At 62.6% G+C, this 21,661-nt stretch overlaps 5 protein-coding genes across 5 annotated transcripts; 2 read left to right on the forward strand and 3 right to left on the reverse strand.

Annotated features, from left to right (window-relative positions):
- Nucleotides 1-4,562: 4,562 nt before the first annotated feature.
- Nucleotides 4,563-6,564, reverse strand: BXZ73DRAFT_83585 (uncharacterized protein; the record flags this gene model as incomplete). The annotated part of the gene is made up of 6 exons (XM_048023928.1): nucleotides 4,563-4,870; nucleotides 4,930-5,053; nucleotides 5,101-5,558; nucleotides 5,892-5,969; nucleotides 6,020-6,091; nucleotides 6,138-6,564. 6 exons carry the CDS (start codon nucleotides 6,562-6,564, stop codon nucleotides 4,563-4,565), a joined length of 1,467 nt encoding a protein of 488 aa, XP_047870890.1.
- Nucleotides 6,565-6,874: 310 nt separating this feature from the next.
- BXZ73DRAFT_83586 (uncharacterized protein) lies at nucleotides 6,875-8,773 on the forward strand (the record flags this gene model as incomplete). The annotated part of the gene is made up of 3 exons (XM_048023929.1): nucleotides 6,875-8,005; nucleotides 8,055-8,609; nucleotides 8,657-8,773. The coding sequence occupies 3 exons, from the start codon at nucleotides 6,875-6,877 to the stop codon at nucleotides 8,771-8,773; spliced, it is 1,803 nt and encodes a 600-aa protein (XP_047870891.1).
- An 887-nt stretch (nucleotides 8,774-9,660) lies between these two features.
- Nucleotides 9,661-12,189, reverse strand: BXZ73DRAFT_83587 (uncharacterized protein; the record flags this gene model as incomplete). The annotated part of the gene is made up of 9 exons (XM_048023930.1): nucleotides 9,661-10,106; nucleotides 10,157-10,397; nucleotides 10,445-10,879; nucleotides 10,938-11,254; nucleotides 11,303-11,358; nucleotides 11,402-11,491; nucleotides 11,539-11,719; nucleotides 11,782-11,871; nucleotides 11,922-12,189. 9 exons carry the CDS (start codon nucleotides 12,187-12,189, stop codon nucleotides 9,661-9,663), a joined length of 2,124 nt encoding a protein of 707 aa, XP_047870892.1.
- Nucleotides 12,190-12,497: 308 nt separating this feature from the next.
- On the forward strand, nucleotides 12,498-17,946 carry BXZ73DRAFT_109014 (uncharacterized protein; the record flags this gene model as incomplete). The annotated part of the gene is made up of 6 exons (XM_048017243.1): nucleotides 12,498-12,516; nucleotides 12,565-13,065; nucleotides 13,943-14,508; nucleotides 14,560-15,253; nucleotides 15,303-15,428; nucleotides 16,991-17,946. 6 exons carry the CDS (start codon nucleotides 12,498-12,500, stop codon nucleotides 17,944-17,946), a joined length of 2,862 nt encoding a protein of 953 aa, XP_047870893.1.
- A 933-nt stretch (nucleotides 17,947-18,879) lies between these two features.
- BXZ73DRAFT_83590 (uncharacterized protein) lies at nucleotides 18,880-21,616 on the reverse strand (the record flags this gene model as incomplete). Its single annotated transcript, XM_048023931.1, has 5 exons — nucleotides 18,880-19,143; nucleotides 19,308-19,777; nucleotides 19,831-19,918; nucleotides 19,974-20,399; nucleotides 20,453-21,616. 5 exons carry the CDS (start codon nucleotides 21,614-21,616, stop codon nucleotides 18,880-18,882), a joined length of 2,412 nt encoding a protein of 803 aa, XP_047870894.1.
- Between the last annotated feature and the right edge of the window lie 45 nt (nucleotides 21,617-21,661).

A 21,661-nucleotide genomic window follows, 5' to 3' on the forward strand; every position in this document is an offset into this window, starting at 1 on the left:
CCGTCGACGACCGAAATTCCGTTTCCCCACGCGCGAGGGTCGTCAGGCCATCGGCTGTCTGCGACGACACCTATTCCAATAAGCAGTGGACCATCGTCGGCCAAGATATGTTCGCGCTTCGCGAGACCAACCAGATGGAGCGGTAAATGTGCTCCTACCTCCAGCGGCAGCTCAAAATAAAGCCCTCGGCCCTCAAGGAGTTCGACCAAAAGGTCCGGCGCGACTCCAAGGGCTCTGGACCGTATCCTTCGTGCGTTCTCCCACCACCCGCGCCATCACCAATGCCTTCCTTACACCGTCGCGTCTGCGCCAGCACCTGCGCTCACAAACAAGGCGCAGCAACCGCTCTCCCCTTCGCCGCCAAGGCTCATCTTCCTTCCCGTTGCCATCCGCACTGGCACCCTGCCGTACAGTGGGAGCTCTCCGCATAGCTTGTGCGGCTCGCCCGGCACCTCCAATATCCCAAAGTCGTCGATGTCGACGGCTGCTTTCCCCTCGATCCAATCGTCGTCAGCACTTCAGCTGCGATGGCACGCTCAGCACCCACACCCAGCTCGCCCCGGGCGCGGCTATCCCCGACAGCGCGACGCACAGCCTTCACGCGTCGTCGCACGAAGACCCGTCCCCCGACCGCCACGCGCAGCACAACAGCGCGGCGCTCCCACGGCCGAAGGTGTACCCCAAAGCGTTCGTCGCGCCGAGCCGTGGCAGCTCGAGGCCCTGAAGAAGCTTTTCGAGCGGACAAAGACACCTTCGATTGAAGGCCTGCAAAGACTCGCGGCGGAGATCGGGATGGATGCGGGCAAGGCCACGAAATGGCTCCGCAGCCTGCTCCAGGACAACCGCAAGCAAGTGTGGACGAGGCGGAGCACGAGGACGCGGAGGATGAGGACGAAACGAGCGCGCACGAGGACGCGGAGGATGAGGACGAAACGAGCGCGCACGAGGAGGTGGGCGCGGGGCGAAGGGCTCGGATGGAAAGCTCAGAACCTGGACGAAGGTCAGCATCCCGCGCTAGTTCGGCACCACCTCTCCTCACATCGACCGTCGCATCCTCTCGGCCACCCGGGGCAGATCTTGAAACCTTGTCCACCTCATACGCGCACACCGTGCACACTCTCACAGGGCGAGCCTGCCAGCGACAAGGACATGCCTGAAGCTGCCACACCTTCGTCGCCGTCGTCGTCATCACCACCTTCCTCGTCGACTGTCGCCTCCACGTCAAGGCTGGTGCTTCCGTTGCCTCATTCTCACATCAATAAGAGAAAAGTTTCATCGCTGTGGTATCCTCGACTACTGCCATCACGACCATGCGAAGGTTCTCGGCGCCACCAAACCCGAGCTGGGGCCAACTACAGGACCCGGGGTCAAGCTGGAAGACGCGCTTCTACTCCTCGGCTTCTCTTGTGAGTGCAGCCGTATTCATCCTCTGCTCGCGTCATGGGCTCATGTCAATCTGTTTGCATTAAAATTTGTACATATGTAACCTACGCCGTCGTCCATCGGACGCCTCGCAGCGTGCGCACGTCTCATCCCCGCGCGAGGACTCCCTCCATGCACGCACGCCGCATGCCCGTTGTCCGTTCTTGCATCCACATTCACGCTCTTCTTCCTCGCACCACGTTGATGTGCATCCACCACCGCTGGTACGTGCACGCGTCCGTCAGACGCCCGCGCGAGCTCCGCGCCCTTGCGCATATCCCCCATTCCACGGCCTCCATGGTCAGCCACATTCGTTGCCCCTCTCCGCCACTTGTTTCCGATCTTATCTTACGGACGCTCGCCATGACACCCATGCTTGTAGACATGTTTCGGGTGCTTGTTTCGGTCGTAGTCACGCCCTCGCGCCGGCCGCATTTGCATGTATTTAGACTCGACTCGCACTGGTTGCTATCTAGTTCATTTTCCCTCGCATCTACGTGCGTGTGCTGTGTTCTCACTCTTTGCCTTCGCATCTATTCGACCTCGCCTCTATCGTATCGTCTTCGTCGCCTATCGCCCCTCGCCCCTCGTCCATCGCCATCGTAGTAGCGCCCGTTCGCCGTGCACATCTATCTCTCCGCTTGTCCTCTTCTCCTCTCCTCCGCGTTCGCACACTCCGTCCCCTTCCTCCTCCGCGAAACCCTCGGACGTCCTGTCCCACGGCGCTCGTCCCCTCTACCGACTTCCCGCGCTTCACACCTACGCGGATTCGACCTCAGACCTCTCCCCTTGTTGACTCTTACCGGAGTTGGCATCACATCAGCGTTTTCGTTAGCTCGCACGTCGTTCCCGACCTCTATGCTGTTTCTACCATCTGTACCCACGCACTGTTCCTCACGCTGACCCGCCTGCCACACGATCGCACTGGAGCGTTTTCACAGGCAGCGGGGGATGCGGGCAGGAGAGGTGACGGGGAGGAGCCAGGAGGCCATCGCGTGGCGAGACGGCAGGTGCAGGAGCGGCATATAAAGGCAATGGTGGTGGGCGGTCGTCCGTACAATAGGCGCGCACCGAAACCCGTAACCAGACAGGCGGAGCAGACCATAACTTCAGCGGTGGCGTAGGCCGAGCGAATTCATCCCGGGAGCGCAAGGCGAGGCCAGGGACTTTGCTTGAAAGGCATCAGCAGTCATTCATAGGCGATGAAACAGTCGGATGGGCACGCAGGGGGTCAGATTTTTTGGTACAGACCCAAGAGTTGTCGCGGGCCAGGCGGCGGGGCAGTGGTCCCATTCTCACGCCGGTCGGATTTTCATTGGTAAAGCTGGGTAATGACTCCTGGCCATTCTGACGCGGCAAAATATGACGACGGGCGCACATGCGACTATAGAAGCGTCCAGCGAGCCATGGAATCCACCACGTCCGAGACTGCAGGCGGCAAAACGTCAGGCGCCGCCCCTCCAGACCAAACCTTAACTATCTCTGCCCGATTATACCATGACAGAACCGTACGCCATCCACCAACCGCAGGAACGCCGTGCTCCACCACCCGTGCGAGGATGAAAACCATGGTTCCTGGTTTATAAGGCACGGAATATCCCAGGGTTCGCAAATCGATATAGCCGTCTTCCCCGTAGCCCCCCAGTGTGACAAGTATGTCATACCAAGGCCGGAAGCTGTTAACGTCGCAATGGAAGGGAGTGATGCGGTTATGGATGAGTTGTACTGCGATGGCCGAGACGGGCCAGCTTTGTCCCGGGGGCACATTTGCGTCCAGCAAAGCCCGAACGGCTGTGTATTGCTCAGGCGCTAATATGGCGAGAACGGCGTCCAAGAGAGCGGCCGGACGGGCAATATCAAGCAGCCATTGCTGTATTGCGGCCTCGTCCCAGTTGAGGCTTTCATGGACTTCGTCATGCTGCCCTGAGGATGAGAAATGTGCAGCGAGCGAGTTTGCAGAGCCGCACCGTATGAGCAGCACCGCGAGATATTTTCGCCGGGCCAATGTCGCAAATGCCCGCTTCACCTCCCCCATTAGGGCAGAAGTGCATTTCATGAGCCGCCAGGAGTGAGTGTTGTCTTTTGGGGAACAAAATGTTTGCGGATCGGCCCAATGGCGGCGAGCCACTCTGCCTGTGCTAGCGTGTCAGCGGGGTCCTACGCGCGGTTAGTCTGGGCCCACCTGCAGCTCTGAGGTGAAAATCTCCGGGAAGGCCCAGGCAAGAACCCGGTTCTCTTGGTCAACAACGCAAGCGGGGCCATCGACGCGCTCCGAGATACCTGACCCCGGGTCGGGGCTGATGGGGAAGGCTTGCATGCGCCGCTCCAGGTCTGCCTCTGAGGGGCAGCCGCGTGTCTTCTGGACGTAAGGGTAATACTCTGCAAGCCCCCAATCCACTTTTTCTGCGCCCTGGGTTTGCACTTGAGCTTTAATGTGCAGAAACTCAATACGTACTTGTGTTGGCAATTGCACCCACTATGCAGTGGGAGACCCGGACGCAGCCGTCGTACATGGCCCCATCGAGCCCAGAAGGGGCTGGCGGTGCTTGGAAAGGCGACAGCGCCCCGCCTAAAGCATGGCGCATCCTCATGGATACTAAGGAGGATACCACGGTTTTGACAATACGGTGGACTGGAGGGAGCATGTTGTGGCAGGGAGGGCCTGCTGGCTGGCAAATGGGTGCCCGCCGTGAAGCGCCAGCTCCACTCGGCTACCAAAGGCGCTAATCAATTGGGCTTCCGGGGACCGTCCCCCGCCGGCATTCGGTTGCCGATCAGCAGCGACGCGGGGGCGATAAGCGCAGCCATACTCTGGGGCTGGATTACCGCCCACTCTGTTGGCGGAAACGCCCAGGCTCAACCCTCCTCCTCCTCCTCCTCCTCCTCCTCCTCCTCCTCGGCGCCATCGCCAGGTGGACGGGTCGCGGGAGAATGCCGATCGGGCAGCAGATTTGGAGCCTTCGCGGCCTACCTTACGGCTGGCGCGAGCGACAGACTCGCCGGGCGAGCAGAATGCATTACAGGACGGGCACCGAGCGCCAGGATGCTACGGAATACGTGCTCTACCGAAAGGGTGTCTACAATGGGGACGCTGTGCCCCTTGGCTGTCCCTCCCCCATGCTATTCCGAAGAGCCGCGTGCTAGAGCCCTGTTGGAAGCCCTGGCAGTGGCGACAGGGGATCAAGGGGGGCGGCGGCAGCAGTGGCTCGAGCATGGGCATCGGGGGAGGGGGACTGCACCGCTTTGAGCATCTCTCGCAGCATCGCCAGGTGATCCCCTCGCCCACGTGCGGCCATCTGCAGCCCCATGATCTCTTGGCGCAGCTTCTCGTTTTCTTTTTTCCGGTTCGCGACGCCCTGCTCGAGCCGGACCATCCTCTCTTCGAGTAAGCAGCCTCGGGTCCCTGTCTCGCCGTGCAGCCAGGCCAAAACAGATCCCTCAGGTGGAGCTAGAGAGACGGCACTTGCTGAATGAGCAGGACCTGTATGCACTCGCGCAGGGACCCACCAGCATCTGTGCCATTTCCCTCTGACCACGCCCGCTCGTATCCCAGATGGGGCCCGGCTCTGGAGTCGCCCTCTTTGTCCGAGGCGCACGAGGATCCAGCACGGCGCTGAAAACCGGCGTATGCCTGCTGCGTGATCAGCGACAGCCTGCGAGCGTTAGCAAGAGGCGCACCTCAGTGTTCTCAGAATCCCACATATTGATCAGCCCAAGACGTAGGCTGAAACTCGTAGGGTACACCAGCATGACGACGGATTCATTTTCTATCGCCCAGCTTCGCCTCTCCTCGTCCTCCCAGAATAAGATCAACAGGAGCGCCCAAGTCGGTATGTCCTCTTCAGGCGCCCGGGCCCAATTTGAGGACGCCCTCGTCGGGTCCCACCCGTACACCTCTGGGTTGGCCACCATGATGGCGTAGCGGAGCATTCTGTAGCGACCGAGCAGGGACCCAGACCCCCCAGCAATGGCCACTAGCTCGCAGACCCTGTTCTTCTTCTTGCAGCAGATGCAACCGACCTCCCGGTCCAGCGGATAGAACTCACAAGGCCCACCTCCGTCCACGCAGCCTCTACACCGCCTGTCGACGTTCATCCCAGGATGCTGCAGGCCACCGAGGATCAGCATCGCCCTCACTATCGGGTGGGAAAGGGACGTAACATGTGGCATACGCCCCATCGGCATCTGCCCACCAAGCGCGACGGGAAAAGCAGGGATTCCATATTCAGGAGGAACACCGTCATCCCCCCCCGCTATCTGGCGCCCTGTGCCATGCAAGCCTGGGGAGGCTTGGCGTCCAGGAAGCTGGGAAGGAGGGCGGGTCCTTCTGGATGGTTTTCGAGCCACGGTGGAAGCGCGGCGCGTTGGCCTACGCGTGGGAGACATATGGGGGACGCGGTGACTGCGCTCTGGGATGGCCCATTGAGGCTCAGCTGGAGACGGTCCAGCATGCTGGAGAAAAAACTCACCACCAGCACCCGAACCAGAACCCTGTTGCGCAGTGCGCCCAGCTACCGCGCTTCCTGCGCCCGTGCACCCGATTCCTTCTACAATACGTTCAGAATGGGTGGTAGAGATGGGAGCAACGCGCACGAACCTTTCGTGCCTCTGGCACGGTCATCAGAGGTGCTGCTCTTCACGCTGTTGCCATTGCCCACGCTGTCGATGGCTGGGGTGTTGTTAGGCCAGCGACGCAAGGGTGATGGATGACGAACCTTCACGTAGCCATGTGGCCTCGACGTCGGGCAGCGGAAGAACACCCAAAACACCGTCATCTGTGCCAACCACACTGGCTTTGATGTACAGGGTGCCAAAGTCGTCTTCGTTGCCGCGCAAAGCTTGAATGTTGAACGCAGACGGCTTGTGCTCTTGGGTCAAGAACCCTTGGCCAAACTCAGCCAACGCACCGATGGCGTAGCTGGGTAACGCAGGAATGTCACTTAATATCGGCAAAACCACCATCCCCAAGGCCTTGGTGGCCTCTGCTAGCCAGTTTTCCCAATGTTCGACGAGTCGCGGTGTTGCTGTGGCGCGATCTGGCCGGTGCAGGCAGGCGTAGTGAATCGCCGAGGCGAGCTGGCGGATCTGGGGGACGAGAGACCGGACGGCTAGAGGGAGGTCCTCTAGGGTGAGGTTGGACATCGTGTGTAGACTGAGGAGGTGATGCGAGGAGTGAGGGCGGATCGGGGTGGGGTGTGCATGAGCAGGGCTGAAACCGGGGCGGACGCCAAAGACTGTGGGAAAGCACTGGTCACACGTCGTGGCAGAGGTGCGCTAAGCCCCGTCGCCTTATGAGGGCCTCTCCGCGACCACAGGTACCTCATTCTACATTGCTCTGCTGGGCGAGCACTGAAGGCTGTGTTTCACAGGCTTCTGCATCATGGAATCCCGGCGCTCGTCAAGCCGAAATGCACACAACAAGGGCACGAGAGAGCGGCAGCGGCGTCCCACTATGGTGCAGGAGGGACTTCCTCCAGCCCCTTCTGTCAAATGGGCAAGCTCCACTCCAAGTTTTGCAGGATGGGACACAGCCGACGCATCGCGGGTGCCAATTTCCGCCCAACAGGCTTTCTATCCCCCTCCGGGCGCCCGCGTCGTCGACCTACGGGGCTGGCGGCCCAGCCGTTCTCCCCCGCCGCCCGCCGCCCTCCGTCTGGGAGAAGCGGTGTTCTCACACGATGCCAGAACTGCGCCAGAGGATCTTCCTCTCTGGGTTTTTGAAATGGACCACACGCCGCTCAAGCTCCCCAGCCTCAAGGACGTTTCGCGCGCGAACGGGCGATACCAGTCGGCCATTCACCCAGCGGCTCCATCCCACCGTTATCCTCCTTGGGCCGTGATCGTTTGGGCCGTCTACCAGAGCATTTGGGAGACGAAGCACGCTTGGGATGAAGTTGCTCAGTTCGCGATAACGGGCGACGCAGAAGAGGAGTGGCCAACTGGGGAGCTTTCGCAGATCATGATGGCGATAGACTGCCTCCCTGCGTTCCACCGTGACCTAATCTCTTACGCCAGGAAGATCATGTCCCAGCTCAGCATCAATGACGAAGTCTTGCACGAAGCGCTGCAGCATCTCCGGGTGCAGATACGCAAGTCCCCACAGGCAAAGTCCATAGTGATCGCAGACACCCAGTTCGCCCCCGACCGCGCAGGCGTAAGAAAGGACAGCGCGCTCGCCCACGTCTTCTGCGACCTGGCAGATCCCACGCAGTCGACCATTTTGGTTCCATGGCATGACGAAGAGGGACATCACTGGGCGGCGGTTCGCTTTCAGGTCGCCTCCCGCAAATATGCAATCCTCGACTCCCTTCGTAGCCGCGGCCGCCCCAGCCCACGCATTGAGAAGCCAGTACGTCGCACCGGGCGGGCGATTGACAAGCACCTGAAGCGCAAGAGCACCCCATGGGAGCTCGACGACCAGGCCCCATCCGTTGCAACCCAGCGGGATGACTTCTCATGCGGCTCTGCAGTCTTCAACTCCTTGCAGCTTTTTATCGCCCCTGAAACACTGCCTTGGTCCCCGGAGCGCGCCAAATATCACCGGGCGAAGATGCTGATGGCGGTGGTGGATGTTTGGAAGGAGGTGGGTCTTGGCGCCCCCAACCCCAGGCATCACTGACCCAGCACACCAGAATGGTCGGCCCATCGTCGCGCGGGGACAGCGGCATATCGCAGTCGATGGCGCTGCAGCGCCCTCCAGCAGCGGTTCTGAGGTGGTCCTGATGGCCGGCCCTATGCGCGCCCTCGCGAGGAGGCCCAGCACCGATGCCTCCAACACCAGCTCGGGCAGCTGTGTGGAGGAGGAGAGCGGCGCGAAAGCGGCGCACCCTGCCACGGCTACAGCCCCTGCACCATCTTTCAACAGCAGCGTCATCCGCATGCAGGATATTCCCTGGGGCGCGCTCCTGGCCCCAAAGACCCCCGGCGGCACGTGGACCACGGCGACGGCGCCAGCGGCTTCGGCCCGGTCGAACGCAGATCCCCAGCCCACAGGCATGCCCGGGAGCGGCACCAGGGCTGGGGTACCAGCCCCAATAGGGTCCTCGGGCACGGCGTTGCCCATCAAGGCGCGGTTTGCATCACTAGCGGCGTTCTTGAGGCAGCGAAGAGCATCAGAAGCCGGGCGCGAGGGCTTGGCCCCCCTGCCTCCTTCGCCCTCCGCAGGCAGCACGCAGTCTGCAGCAGAGGTATCAAGCATGCTGCAGCTAGATGGCTCGCCACTCATGGGGTCCAGGACGAGGGGCAGTCCATGGAGACGGGTGCTGGCAGCCCTTTGGAGGGGCACATCAGCACGCCATCCCTGCCTGGAGAGCGTGCGTCTTCTTTCCTTCGCGGACTCTCTGCCCACTGACGGGGGTCTAGGGCATTTCGGTGCACTCCTCACAGCGGCACAAGATGGCGTTCAGCGCGCACGCGTGGAGCTCGCCGCGTACCAAACTGGCAAACGCCGGGAAGCCATCCGCTCTGCCATCGCTTTTTTGCAGCGGGCCGAGGACGCAATAGACGAAGCGCGGCGCACCACAGAGGGCCGCAATGGGGCCATCTGAAGCCGCCCGGCTGCGTTCGGGTCAGCCAGAGGTTTGAATGTGGTGGAGGACCGATTGCATTTGGACGCGTGTAAGCCGTTCGGTATATTAGTCTATGAAGGCAGGCGTTTGAAGGGAGTGAAAAATGAAATCTGTAGGACTTGTCATGCTGGGACAGGGATATTAAGCAGGCCATTCCTAGAGACTCTTCGCTCGGCCCAGCTTGAGCCACAGCCAGTGGCTGCGCCTAAGTCTCGTGGCATTGGGCTTCGATCCGCCGCATTTCCGCCCCCACCGCCGTGGAACACGCGGCCACAGCGCGCCCAAGCGAGCTTATGCATAGCCCCGTGGCGCCTCAAACGGAGGGGCAGACGCACGTCGGAGGCGGATATGCCGCACCCGTAAGCCCTGCCCAGCAGCATTGAGCTCCCGTCGGCTATCGAGTCCCGCCGGAGGCCGCACTCCCGTCGGCTATCGAGTCCCGCCGGAGGCCGCACTCCCGTGGGCTGTCGAGCCCCGCCGGAGGTCGCACCAAATTTGCAACAACGCTGCGCTTCGTGCGCGCGAGCGGACGCTTTCCAAAGGCCCCTCAAGGTGGGGAAACAAAGCATCGATTTTCGAGGAAGGCTAAGGTACGGCGAGAAAGGTGCCTTGCGCCCGGGCCGCATTTACAGGCGAGGAGCCAGCGGCGGCACGGGTCACGAATGAGTGGCTATGTGCTGCCCAGGGAGCCGCTGGGAGGGCTTCCTGAGGAGGGAGGCCCTCTCAAGTGCAGGCTGGGGCTGGAGATTTGGAAATTCGCGAACATGCTCGGTGTCGCTGGGGGCCCGAGGTCCGGGAATGCGTGCTGCAGGCCTAGCTCACCAGGCATCCCCTCCCGTCCTGGCTGTGCACCAGCGGATTGAAGCTCTGCGTAAAGACCCCCAATGGCCGCATCTTCCTTGGCGGCTATGTCACGCAGGTCACGGACCATGGCAGCGAGTGTCCCGTGCTCTTGCGTCGCCTCCCTCAGCTGGCTTTCGATTGAGCTGGCCTTTTCCCAAAGTTTGTCGATGGCGCTCGGAGACGGGAAGCCAGGGGGTGCGTGCACGGCCGCCCATTGCCTTAACGAATCCATGGACGGCGTCTCGGACAACCGGACGTTGTCGAAAACTCCTCCTGGAGGCATTCAGTGACTGCCGGTTGTGCCGCGCTCAGATGAGACGCACCAGGTGGACGCCGGGGCTGGTTGTAGGCCGCTGTTGCCGGGGATGGGGGGCGTGCCCGTGTGGCGCGTGCCTTTTTGCGCTGAGATTGTGAGGCCCTGGGGCCCCAGCTGTCTGCAAGGCCATAAGTATGCAGGCAGAAAGTCCTGGACTGGAGGCGCTTGCCTCTGCTGTGGCCTGACGCCTTGCGCTTAGCCGGTGTCTGCGTAGAGTCCGTCTCCCGGCCTGCAAGCCGCTCGTCGTCCTGTATCCATGTCAACACAGGACTCCTATGCCGAATGAAGTGGCTACCTCATGGAGCTCGTCCTCTAAAGTGATTTCTCCAAGTTGTGCGGCGAAAGCCTCCGGGTATACCAGTGGGATGCCGCCGCGGGCCTCAACGACTTCGTCTCTGTCAGACTTGTGCTTTTCCCAGTGGACAATGACCGACCAAGCCCAGTCAGGGATGCTCTTGTTCCCAGCGCCGTACCAAGCATCCGAAAGGAGACCGTGATCGTAGCCATAGACGTTTGGATTGGCGGCGAGGATCGCGTACCGAAGCTGGCGGTATCTGCCTGCTCGTGAGCACCTTCCGGTAGTGCCGCCAGCGACTTGGGTGACTGTGCAGCCGGTCTTTGACGACGTGCAGCCGACGCAAGCTGCTTTTTGCGCCAAGGGGTAGAACCGGCACTCTATGCCCTTCTTCTGGCAAGGCGGGCATCTCCGGTCAATTCCGAGGCTTTGGTGCTAAGGCATGGGCTATGAATGGGTGTTTTCAGGGCAATGTGGGTTCGCGGCCACTCACTTGAGGCATCGTGCCGTATGGAAAGTTGGCCTTGAGGTCTCCCGGGAATTCCGGGATGCCGTCTTCCGCCGACATTGGCTCACTTTTCTTCCTGCCATTGCTGCACGAGCGGGCCCTGCTGCTAACGTGTGAGCCCCCCCGCGTCAGTGACCGGCCACGGGCCCGGGAGGACGGCCTCGCGCGCCCGTTGCTCCGGCCGGCCGCCTGGTCCTCTAGCGCGCGGCTTGGGCGACGCGACGCCCTCTTGCCTGCATCACGAGGTGCTGCCGGCCGCGGTGGGGATGCTGCGCTTGGAGGGGGCGGTGTGGGGATTCGTTCTATGAACGGCGTGAGTTTAGGACCAGGCGAGAGGCATGGGGGCTCACTGCCGGTTTCGCGTTGGCGCCCTTTGCGCTTGCGTTGTATAGCTGAACGGCCGCAACTGCGTGAGCGATCTCGAAGGGGGCCAGGCGGACGTGTTTCACCTGTTGGTGGGCTCGAGGGCGGCGGGCTCCCATTCTCGGATGAGCTCGCCGATGACGGTTGCCTCGAAGGGAGCGGCGTGGCCGCGCGTTCTGGCCGCAATGTGAATTGGAGACTTCATGAGCGGCGTGGGGCTTACCGATGCGGCGGTTGCGCTTTTCGCGATTCTCTTTTCTCGCTGTTCAGCCGCGAACCCATGAGTGATGCTGACATGGGCAACGCAGGCTGGTTACCTTTTGGGGGGCTCGAGGGCAGCGGGCTCCCGTTCTCGGATGGGGTCGCAGGAGACTGCCCCCTCGCAGGGAGCGGCGGAAGGCAATCTATCGCGTAAATCGCTGCCAGAAATAAGACGCCTGTGGGGACATCACAAGACAGAGCTCACCATCGAATGCCCATTCTTGAGCCACATGCTCGAGAGGGATGACACCAATAAGCCCGTTATTATTTCCGCGGAGCCTCATTTCCATTCCCACTGCTGCAGCGTCCGTGTGAGGGCGAATATTGAGCACCGAGGCGACATACTCCTCGCCAGGCAGGCACACTGGGCGCTGCCGTACTCGAGGAGTGCGCCAAAGGCCCAACAGGGGATGCTTTCAATGCCTGCGTCGTATTCGGCCACTAACTCAGCGAGCCTTTCGGCGGCCGTTCGGAGCCAGTCGTTCAAGCGCTCAGTGAGGTGGGGGTCGGTGGTCTTGACTCGTCCAGGGCATGCCTCGCACACGTGGTGGATGGCGGACGCGAGTTGGATGAGCTCCTCAAGAGCAGCGTCGGGTATGGCGCCTTGGCTCATTTCGGTGGCCTGAGATTCAGCGGGGAAGAGGGAGGGCCACAGTGAAGGACACGGGGGGAGCGACTGTCAGGCGCGGAGGTTGGCAGGAACGCGGGGCGGGGGTTGGCAGGAAAGCGGGGCGGGGGCTGAGGAGAGCGCGGGCCCCGTGCGCGTCCTCCCAAGACGTGGCCGCCCCGTGAGAAACTGCCCCTGCTGGCACCGCGCCGCCTCACAAAGAAGCCGCCTGGCCGCCTCAAGTCCCCACCAGCCGGCCCATACGCCTTCTCACCACCATTTCCCCATCTGAAAAACGCCTTTTGCCTGACCCCATGGCTGTTGGTTTCGGAGGTATGTCGGGATGTGGCTTGAACGCTGGTTTTTCTGATGGCCATGCAGTCTCCGGCGGGCCGCAAAATGGATCCGAGGCCAGAGTTGGCCCTCTGGAGATTCCCTCGGAATGGTTCTGCACCCCTTCCGCCTCCGAGACGACCTTTGAGCCTGGAAACGAAGCCCCCCTATCATCCGATTCATGCATGAGCACACGCGATGAGCCGGGGATGCTTCAGCCTCCGGCTGACTCCGCACCGTCTAGCGGGCAACCCCGAGACACCCCCGAGAAACGGCCCACACACTCTGACCCACCAGGGGGGTTCGGCTGTCCAGACACTCAGTCGGCCCCAAGTCCAAGCCCGATCGCCCATCTCCCCACCAGCCCTTCCTTGGTGGCTGTCGCTGATGGGCTTGGCTTCCCGCTGCGCCTGAAGCCCTTTCCTTCGCCGACTCGGGCGCACATGGGGGCCATTTGCTTCGATACTCCGTCTTCGACGCCGGCAACCCCCACCATCTTTCGAGACTGCCTCTTCGGGCCTTCTCCCTGCCCGTCACCGACGTCCTACAGTACGACCGCCAAATGGGAAGCAGGCCTCCCCGCGACACCCATGCACGCACAGCCGGCCCACGATAGCACGCATGGCCACGTTTCCAGTAACCCTTCCGTTGCGCCGCAGCCATCCAGCGAACCGGCCACAGGCCCTCTCGGCCCACCAGCAAGCGCCCCCCCCCATGCGCTTCCAGGATCCGATATAGCCCACCTACTCCTTCCCCAAGTCCCAGCTCAGCCGATGTATGTCGATCCAGGCTCCGTCAACCCAACTTCCGGTGGTGCCCTCTTCTCCGTGCATGCACCGCTGCCCACAATCTCCCCTCCCTTCTTTCCATCCCCGCCCCCCAGGGCACGCAGCGCCAGTCGCTTCAAAGCCCCTGTCTCCCCCGACCGCTCACAATGGGATACATCCGCCGCTGCCTGTCCGCCAAAATCAGTGGAGGACGAGTATTTCCCACCACCGGGCGTCACGGTCTTGGAGCTCATGGTCTGGCAGCCAACACATCAAGCCCCGGATGGCACCTCTCCAGCGGAGGGGATAGTGGAGTTTTCGAATGACGAACGGACCCCGCATCCGAGCTCCCTTTGTGGGTCTACGAAGCCCACCACCCTCGCGTGGTGCTCCCCTCCCTGCGGCAAACCCTTGACCGGGCTGGGTCGTTTCAATCCGTCATTCATCCTTCCACCCCCGGCCTCCGCCACCCTCCTTGGGCGATTGCGCTATTGCGCGCTTACGACGCCGTCTGGGGGGGCAAACTCTTCTGGGAGGAGAAGATGCGATGGATCCACCGTGCTGCGGTGAGGGAGGGGTGGGCCACAGCTGATGGCGAGTTCGCACCCAGCATATTCGACCGCGTGATGCCCTCAGCATCCCTCTTCGCCGCATCGCAGAGGCGCTCCTTTCAGACGCACCGCTTGACGTGGAAGCTTTCTCGGCCTGCCTTCCTGCTCTCCAACGCGACGCTCAAGTAGAATTCCCCGACGGAAATTTCGTGGTCGCCGGGCCCTTCGTTTCCTCTCCCCAGACTCCACCTCCCGCGGCCGCGGTTGCAGACGCCGTCGACGCCCTCATCTCGCCCCCCAGTGCCATCATCATAGCCCCATGGTATGACGAGGGGGCAGGAGGCTGGGTCGTGGTGCAGTTCATGATCGCCCCAGCCCACTGCGAACTGCACTGCCCTTTTCAGGCCGCAGGGACTCCTGGCCCGGACCTATTGGCCGCCATCCATGAGGCAAACAGAGAAATCGACCTCCGCCTGGGCCGCCCTGTCACAGAGTGGGTGGTGGCCAGATTATTTCCGCCGTTGCACAAAGATTTGAAGATCGCCTCATCTGGTGCGATCGCCTACGGCATCCTCCACACAGCGGTTAATAAACGTGGCATGCATCCGGAGCCACCGCTGGATGGCTGGTGGCGCCTGAAGATGCTGGGCGACGCCGCTCTTGTGCGGCAAAGGGTAAGCCCTGATGCCCTCCCACAGGCATAGCGGTGCTAAACGGATTTCTAGAACGGGTCTCCCCTGCACGCTGATCGCCAGGGCGCACTTGACTCAGTCTTGGCGACCAGCCCCGTGTCCAGCGATCTCCAAAATGCGACACCTGTGGCCCCTTCCCGCACTGACGTCTCCATCCCGGGCGCCCTGTGCCCTGAGGCGCCCTCCAACGCAAAAGCATCGACAATCGCGAACCCGTTCAGCCTGATCATGTCTCGCAAGGTAAAACAAAGCGCCGTGAGCACCCCCCACACCACATTCTCCACGGCACCAGCGTCAAGCAAACTGCCAGCCCCACTGAAGCGTCCGGAAATGCCCGCGCTCGCAGCGATGGTGGCAAGAAATGCAGCGACGCTGGCGGCGTCGATCCCTCCAGCCCAACAAACCGCACCGTATGACGACCTGGCAGCAGTCGAAGCCCGGCTTCGCGCTGGCGTCACACGCGGCGTGGCCGCCGTTGGCTCCCTTCCGTCGACTGGAGAGAAACGTGCTCCGCCAAACGTGTCCCGGAAACGCGTTCGGGCAGGGAGCGACTTAGGAACGCCGCCACCGGCTAAGAAACGCAGGGCTTTCCTTGAGCCGCGGGGCGCTGCTCAGCAACGGGCCCTCGTTTTGGATGCCGGGGCGGCCTGGCCCTGCGTCAGCCCAGTGGACCTGTCCGGAGGCCAAACGGACCCCGGCGCCCAGACCGCAAACGGCAGGCCGAATGGTGAGCCGCTTCTTTGGTTCCCCGGCTCCCTGCTTAACTCCATCGACAGGCGGGCTCACCGGCCTGCTCAATGGCGTCGTGGCCAAGATGCAGCTCGCCGAGCAGAAGCTCCTTGCAAAGATCACAAAGCGCGGTGACGACGCAGGAGGCAAGGGTGGCCGGGTCTCCGAAGCCTGTGCGCTCATTGGGACGGCCCTGGAGGAGCTGAAAATCGCCCAGCAGGCGGCGGGCGAAGGCGCTGCTTCAGCGGACCTCTGGGCCACTGATCTAGCAGCGTGGGGGCAAGAGGGGCTCGTCCCACAGCGAGCAAGGCAGAAAGAGAGGTGGATGAATAGCATGATGCGTGTTTATTATCCATGCATTCATATCTTGAAAAGCTTTCGAGCGCTTCCTTTGTCCACCCCGCATCCGGGCACGCCCGCGCGATCACCCCCGCCGGGGCTCGGGTCCCATGCGCAAGTCCCAGCGCCTTTACAGCCTACGTGGCCATGTCATAAGCAGGTGCCGCAGGGCCGCGGCTCGCCCCATCCTCCCCATGAATGTGATCACCGCTTCCAGCTTCTGGCTCCGGAGCTGCATTCTTCGCAGCAGCTGTTCAAGACCCGCCCACGACTCCACAATGGGCGATAACCGGAGGATGCGGGTTTGACAGCGGCGCCACGCCTGAGTCCCCTTCCCCACCAGAAACGCTGCGCGAAACCAGCTTCGACCCCCTCACCCTCCGCATGTCCGCTTCGAGGGCCATGTGGCTGACCTCTCGCGTCCCTCTCAAACCGCACCAGAAGCTGCGTGCTAGCAGCGCACGCGCTTCCCCGGCGATGCCTCTCACCGGCCCGGGCATAAGCCAATGTATCCCGGTGTTCCTTTGGTGCGTCATGTTTGCCTCATGCAGTATGCTACGCGCCGAAAACATTCTTCCAACATCCTTGTAGATTTGGAAACTCGAGTTCTGATTGGCTGACGATCAATGTCTCGTGGATGTTTCTCAAAAAGTCCCCACGTGAAGACATACAACATGATGCAGGCATGTAACAACAAAGAAACGGACCGTAACAGCGGCTAATGCCCGCGGCGTCTCCCAACGCTGTCTCGACCCGGTTGCGCCTCGAGCGTGGTTCATTGTATGACTCGCAGCTGGTTTAAGCAGGGCTCGGGTCATCTTTAGTTAGCACCTGTACTAGTGTAGTTGCTTGCCGCGGGACACGTAAACTATGCTGGTTTGGGGGCGGCTAAGTGACATAATCGCCCGCCTCCTCCTCCTCCTCCCCTCGGACCGTAGGCAGATTCCCCTGCGCATCAGCGCCGATTCCCCCGCGAATTTTTTCTCTTCCCGTCTCGACCTGAAGTCGTGAGTGCGCTCTCTCTTCCGCATTCTCTTAGGGCTTCGCATCACGCCCTCTGTTGGCTCGCTTTGCCCCGTCGCTTTCTGTGCGCTTCCCTCCTCTCCTGGGCCATCTATTCATGCAGTGACTTCCATGGCCTCTTTTTTTATCCGAAAATAGCGCGTCGTTGTCCTCCGGGTCGTGCTATTGCGTTCTTTCCCACACTCATTCCGCGACAGACATCCCAGGCGGATGCAGGTTAGGCTGAGGAGACCATGCACGGTCCCGCGGTGATGTACCGCGGCCGTTGTTCTGGTGAGTCCTCCACTCTGCTCTCCTGCACTTGCAACGCCCACCCACGCCCCCTGCCGCCAGCCAAGAACGTCTGCTTGGACGTCCTCTTCCTCCTCCTCAGTGCCGCTCTCCTCCATCCACATCGCCCGCCTGCGCCAACCCCTGCACCACCCGCCTCCGCGATGCCCTACGCTACTCACCCGCACCACCCTCCTCCTCGCCCTACTCCGCCCGCCCCTGCCGCCTCCTTCGTGCAGCCCGCCTCCTTCGCGCCACCCTCCTCTCCTGCGCCGCCCACTGCCCCGCGCCACCCTCCTCTGCGCCGCTCGCATCTGCACTGCCCACCTCCGCACGCGTCGCCCGCTTGCACGCTGCCCACCACCCGCGTCACCCTTTTCCTCCCACCTCATCCGCGTCTGCGTCACCCACCTCCACATCGCCAAGTCCGCCCGCATCGCCCGCCGCCTCCCTCAAGGCCTCACCTCCGCCCGCGTTGGCCATCTGCGCCACCGCGTTGCCCGCCACCTCCATCCCACGCTCCTCTGTGTCGTCCCAACCCACGTCGCCCACCACCTTTTCATCCCGGCCCTCCCTGTCCTCCCGCGAGCCCTCCGCGTCGCCCCCGCCTTCACGTTCCCCACCTTCGCGTCGCCTGCCCTCGCGTCGCCTGCCCTCGCATCGCCCGGCTTCGCGTCGCCCACCTTCACGTCCCGCGCCTCAGCCTTGCCATCCCCTCCGTCCGCCCTCGTCCCGCCCACGTCCTCGCCCTCCTCCTCTGCGTCGCTCGTCACCGCGTCGCCCTCTTCCGCCCCCACGTCCTCGCCCGCCTTCTCCACGCCCACCTCCGTGCCCACCTCGCCCGCCTTCACCTCGCCGCGTTGCGGCCTCCGCGCGCGCGTCGCTGCCTCTTGGCGCCGCCGCGTTGCCTGCGCCCACGTCGCCCGCGTCCCGCACACCCACCCACCGCCTCTGCGCCCGCACGTCCGCGTTGCCCACCTCCCCGTGTCGCCCGCCTGCACCCGCCTCTGCCTCTGCCTCAGCATTGTTGTGGATGTGGTATACCGTGTTACTTGCTAGTCTGCCTGTGTAATAGTTCACTGATAAATATATTTTGATCACCAATGCATACAAAGTGTGGTGTGAAACAAAGGAGGTGAGCTCAGGTGGCAGGGCCCAGGCAGTGTCGCGCCGTGCCATGGCTGGGCCTGCGTGAGCAGCTCGGGGGCGCAACTGGGCCGCCGGCACCACATGCATCCGCACCTGCGATCGATAGGCTTCCTAGTTGCGTGGTGAAAGCCTTGTGCGGGCAGGCAGTGAGGGAGACCATGGCCGAGGGGCGCTCTGGTCACTGTAGCGCCCCGCGTGTTCAGTCCTAGTGAAAAGCAGAGCGCCCCGTCCGGGAAGGTCGGCCCGATGCTGGGCAGAACACGAATGTGAGTCGCGATCCGGACGGTCCGCTTGAGCGCGAGGCCGGAGTGCGACGCGTTCTGCGCCGCTCTCACAACCAAAGCGCTGGGATGATGGGTGGGTGCGCTTTGAGCTGCGTGGGTGCGATGCGGGAGGAGACGAAAGGCGATGGCCTTTTGCGCGCTAGCGCGCGTCCCCTCATCCCAACCCACGGCAACCCACGCCTAGAAAGCCCGTTCGGCCGAGGCGCTCGTTCGTTGGGCCTCGTTCGAACCTCACGCTATCGCAACAGATGCATCTGGGGAATCACCACCGTAGGCTTATAACGCAGCTGTTATGGCCTGCTCCGCCGGTCTGATTATGGGCTGCAGCGCGCACCTGTAACGGACGCCTAGCATACGATCGCCCGCCACCCTGCCTTTATTCTTGCGCCCGCTTCACTGTCTCGCCACGCGATTGCCTCCTGGCTCCTCCCCGAGGTCAAGCGCGTCCCTCTAATCCGACCCTTCTTCCTGCTCGTCTCCGACTCGCCCGACCTCCGCGCTCCGCGACCGTAACAGCAGCATTGTCTCCGCTCGATCTACATTGACAGCGGGGCCCCAGTCACTCCGCCAGTTCGGCGCCTGCACTCGCTGCCAGCCCGTTCCAAGCCAATCCAGTTACCGGCGCCGCCTGCTGGCTTAGCACGGCTGGCTCTGACCGGGGCCTGGCCGGCCGACTCTCTGTCCTGTAGTAGAAGCGTCTGCGCAGCCAGTCGATCTTGGAACAGCTGGCGCCCTGCCGCCACCACTGCCGCTCGCGCCAGAATGAGCCGCCTTCACGTTCGCCCACGGTACAAATTTGCGACATATCCCAAAAACATTGCGGCTAAGGCACAGGCTACTTCATGCAGCAGGCGCGCATAATAGCCCCAGACCTACGAATATTGGAGCTCATCTCCGGGTCGCTGTCCGGTCCGGAAGCCGCTGCTTTCTGTGAGACGGGCGGGCCCGGGGCCGCACAGAAGGGGCGGCCGCCCGGGAGCAGCGCACCTCCCTGGGGCCGGCCGCCACCGCCCCTCCATTGCGCCACGGAGGGCTACAAGTCATCGGAGAAAGCGTCGAGGGCCGAATCATGGCCCGAATGTCCACCTCTAGGCCATCAATTCGCTCATCACGGGCCCGGCCGCAGGCCTCCAGCCTGTGCATCCAGCCCTGGACCCGGGACTCAAGGGCGGTGAGACGAGCCTCCAATTGCTCGAAGCCCCACTGGGGCGCGCTCCCAGGGTGTGCAGGAGCGAAGGCGGGGTTAATGGGGCGCCTGTGCGTGACAGTGTTGCTGGCGCCCTCCACGCTGCCTGGAGACGGGTCGGCCTCCATATCGACGGCCGCTCCCGTGGGCTCTACTGAGGGAGGCGTCGCCCCAGGACTGCCGTGGCTGCTGAGAGCCATAGGCGGCCTCATCCGGGCCCGTTTGGGTGGGCGTTGGTCATCAGTCGGTGTGCTATAGCCGCTGGAGCCACCTTTTGCACGCGCTCAGAGGGGGTGTGTGGGCCATAAGAAGTCCGCCGCTTACCCGCAGAGCTCGACGGAAACTCGGCACCGTTGTCCTTCTTGACGGCGGCGCCGCTTCTTCGCCGGTGCGCCATGTAGGCCGGGTGATCCTTTGGGCCGACGCGTTCATAAAAACGGCAGCGTGAAGGCAGCTTTGCGGCGCACCTTTGAAAGCTCGCCCTCGCTCATCGTGACATCCCCAAGCCTCCGTCTGAAATCCCGGGGGTACTTGAGGCCGATGACATCCCCCTGAGCGATCGCGCGATCGCGCTTGCGCTTGTCATTCCAGAAGGCGATGACATCCGCGCCCCACGATGGGATGTCGGCTCTCTTCATGCCCCACAGCTGATCAGAGACTTCCACTGGCCAGAGGCCGTAAACCTTCGGGTTTGCCGCTTTAATCCCATACCGAAGCATCTTGTAACGGCCCGTGTCGCCAGCGGTTCCACCCGAGATGGCATTCAGCTCGCAGGGCAAGTGTTTTTTGAGGCAGACGAGGCAAGTGGCCTTGCGGTCGAGGGGGTAAAACTCGCACTGCTTCCCGAACAGCTTGCAGGAGCCGCATCGCCGGTCTACGCGGTCTTGAGGGTGCTGGGGCGCGTTAGCGTGTTTGCTCGATGTGACGCACCTAACTCGATACTTACATAGGGCATTCGGCCAATCGGGTATTTTGTGGTGAGCTGCAACGGAAATTCTGGAATCCCGGCCTCTGGTGGAACAAAAGGCCTTTTCCCTCCCCGTGACTGGGCAGAAGCAATGGAGGGTGCCTCGGGCGGTGGAGGCGTGGCGATCCCGGGAGGACTGTTGGATGGCCTGGATGACGACGACGAAGGAGAGGAACCTGCGGATGAATTGACCCGCCCGGAAGCGCCTCGCGAGGCCGGGCTTGCAGGGCGGACTCCCGCGGCTGGGGCACTCCAGCCGTGGCCTTTCGTCCTTGTTGTCGCCATGTTCTGGAGGCTCAGTGGTGGGAGGCGGATGGCGCGCTTGCCTCTGCTGTTGGCACTCCGTCGCGCCAGTTCACGGAGTCCCGATGGCCCGGGGGTGCTACTGCCAGTCACTTCATGCGGCTTTTTGGTTCGCCCCGCCCCGGCTGTTTCGTCACGTGCCCGCTTTTTCGGAGCTGTGCCGGATAACGGTGTGGCCATGGGACTGGCCTCCCGTGCCGACGGAGGGCTGCCGCGGCTTTCCCCATGGTGCTTTGCATCATTTGTGCCGTATTCGGGGCGACTGGACGCGGAGCCGATCTCCGGCTGGCCCGCAGCATGGCTACTGGGGGCGCGCCCCTGACGCATCGCCCTTTCATTGGGCATGCCGCCCACGGAGCCGCCAGATCCGTGAGACAGATTTGGGGACAGGCGGCGAGATACGAAGGCAATGGCTGGAGGCGCATGAGACGCGGCGGCAGGAATGGTGGGGAAGGGCGCACCTTCGGGGGCCCAGTCGACCGTGATCTGCTCCAAGGGGAGCACCCCTAGTGGCCCATCATCGCGGCCCACGAACGCCCTGCCCTCCTGCGCGCCCAGGATCCGGATGATGTGGAAAGGGGAGGGGCTGTACGCAGTGTCTTCCTGGCTTCGTGCGTATTCGGTGATGGCGCCAAGAGCCCAGCACGGCAAGGAATCGATGACAGGCCCCGCGTCCACGAGGAGGGCCCCAAGCTCCACCACGCAGCCCAGCATGAAGGACTCCCATTCACGCAGGATCTCCTGCCTTGAGGATTGCTGGTCTGGTCGATTTTCGCATAGGTGGTGGATGGTTGAGGCGAACTGCCTTATTCGCTCCACAGGAGGGGTGGCTTCTGGCATGCTGATACTGCCGTGCTGGACCAGGATGAGATAGTGAGTCACAAC

The sequence above is a fragment of the Epithele typhae genome, assembly GCF_022376455.1.
Source record: "Epithele typhae strain CBS 203.58 chromosome Unknown BXZ73scaffold_205, whole genome shotgun sequence".
NCBI classification, from domain to species: domain Eukaryota; kingdom Fungi; phylum Basidiomycota; class Agaricomycetes; order Polyporales; family Epitheliaceae; genus Epithele; species Epithele typhae.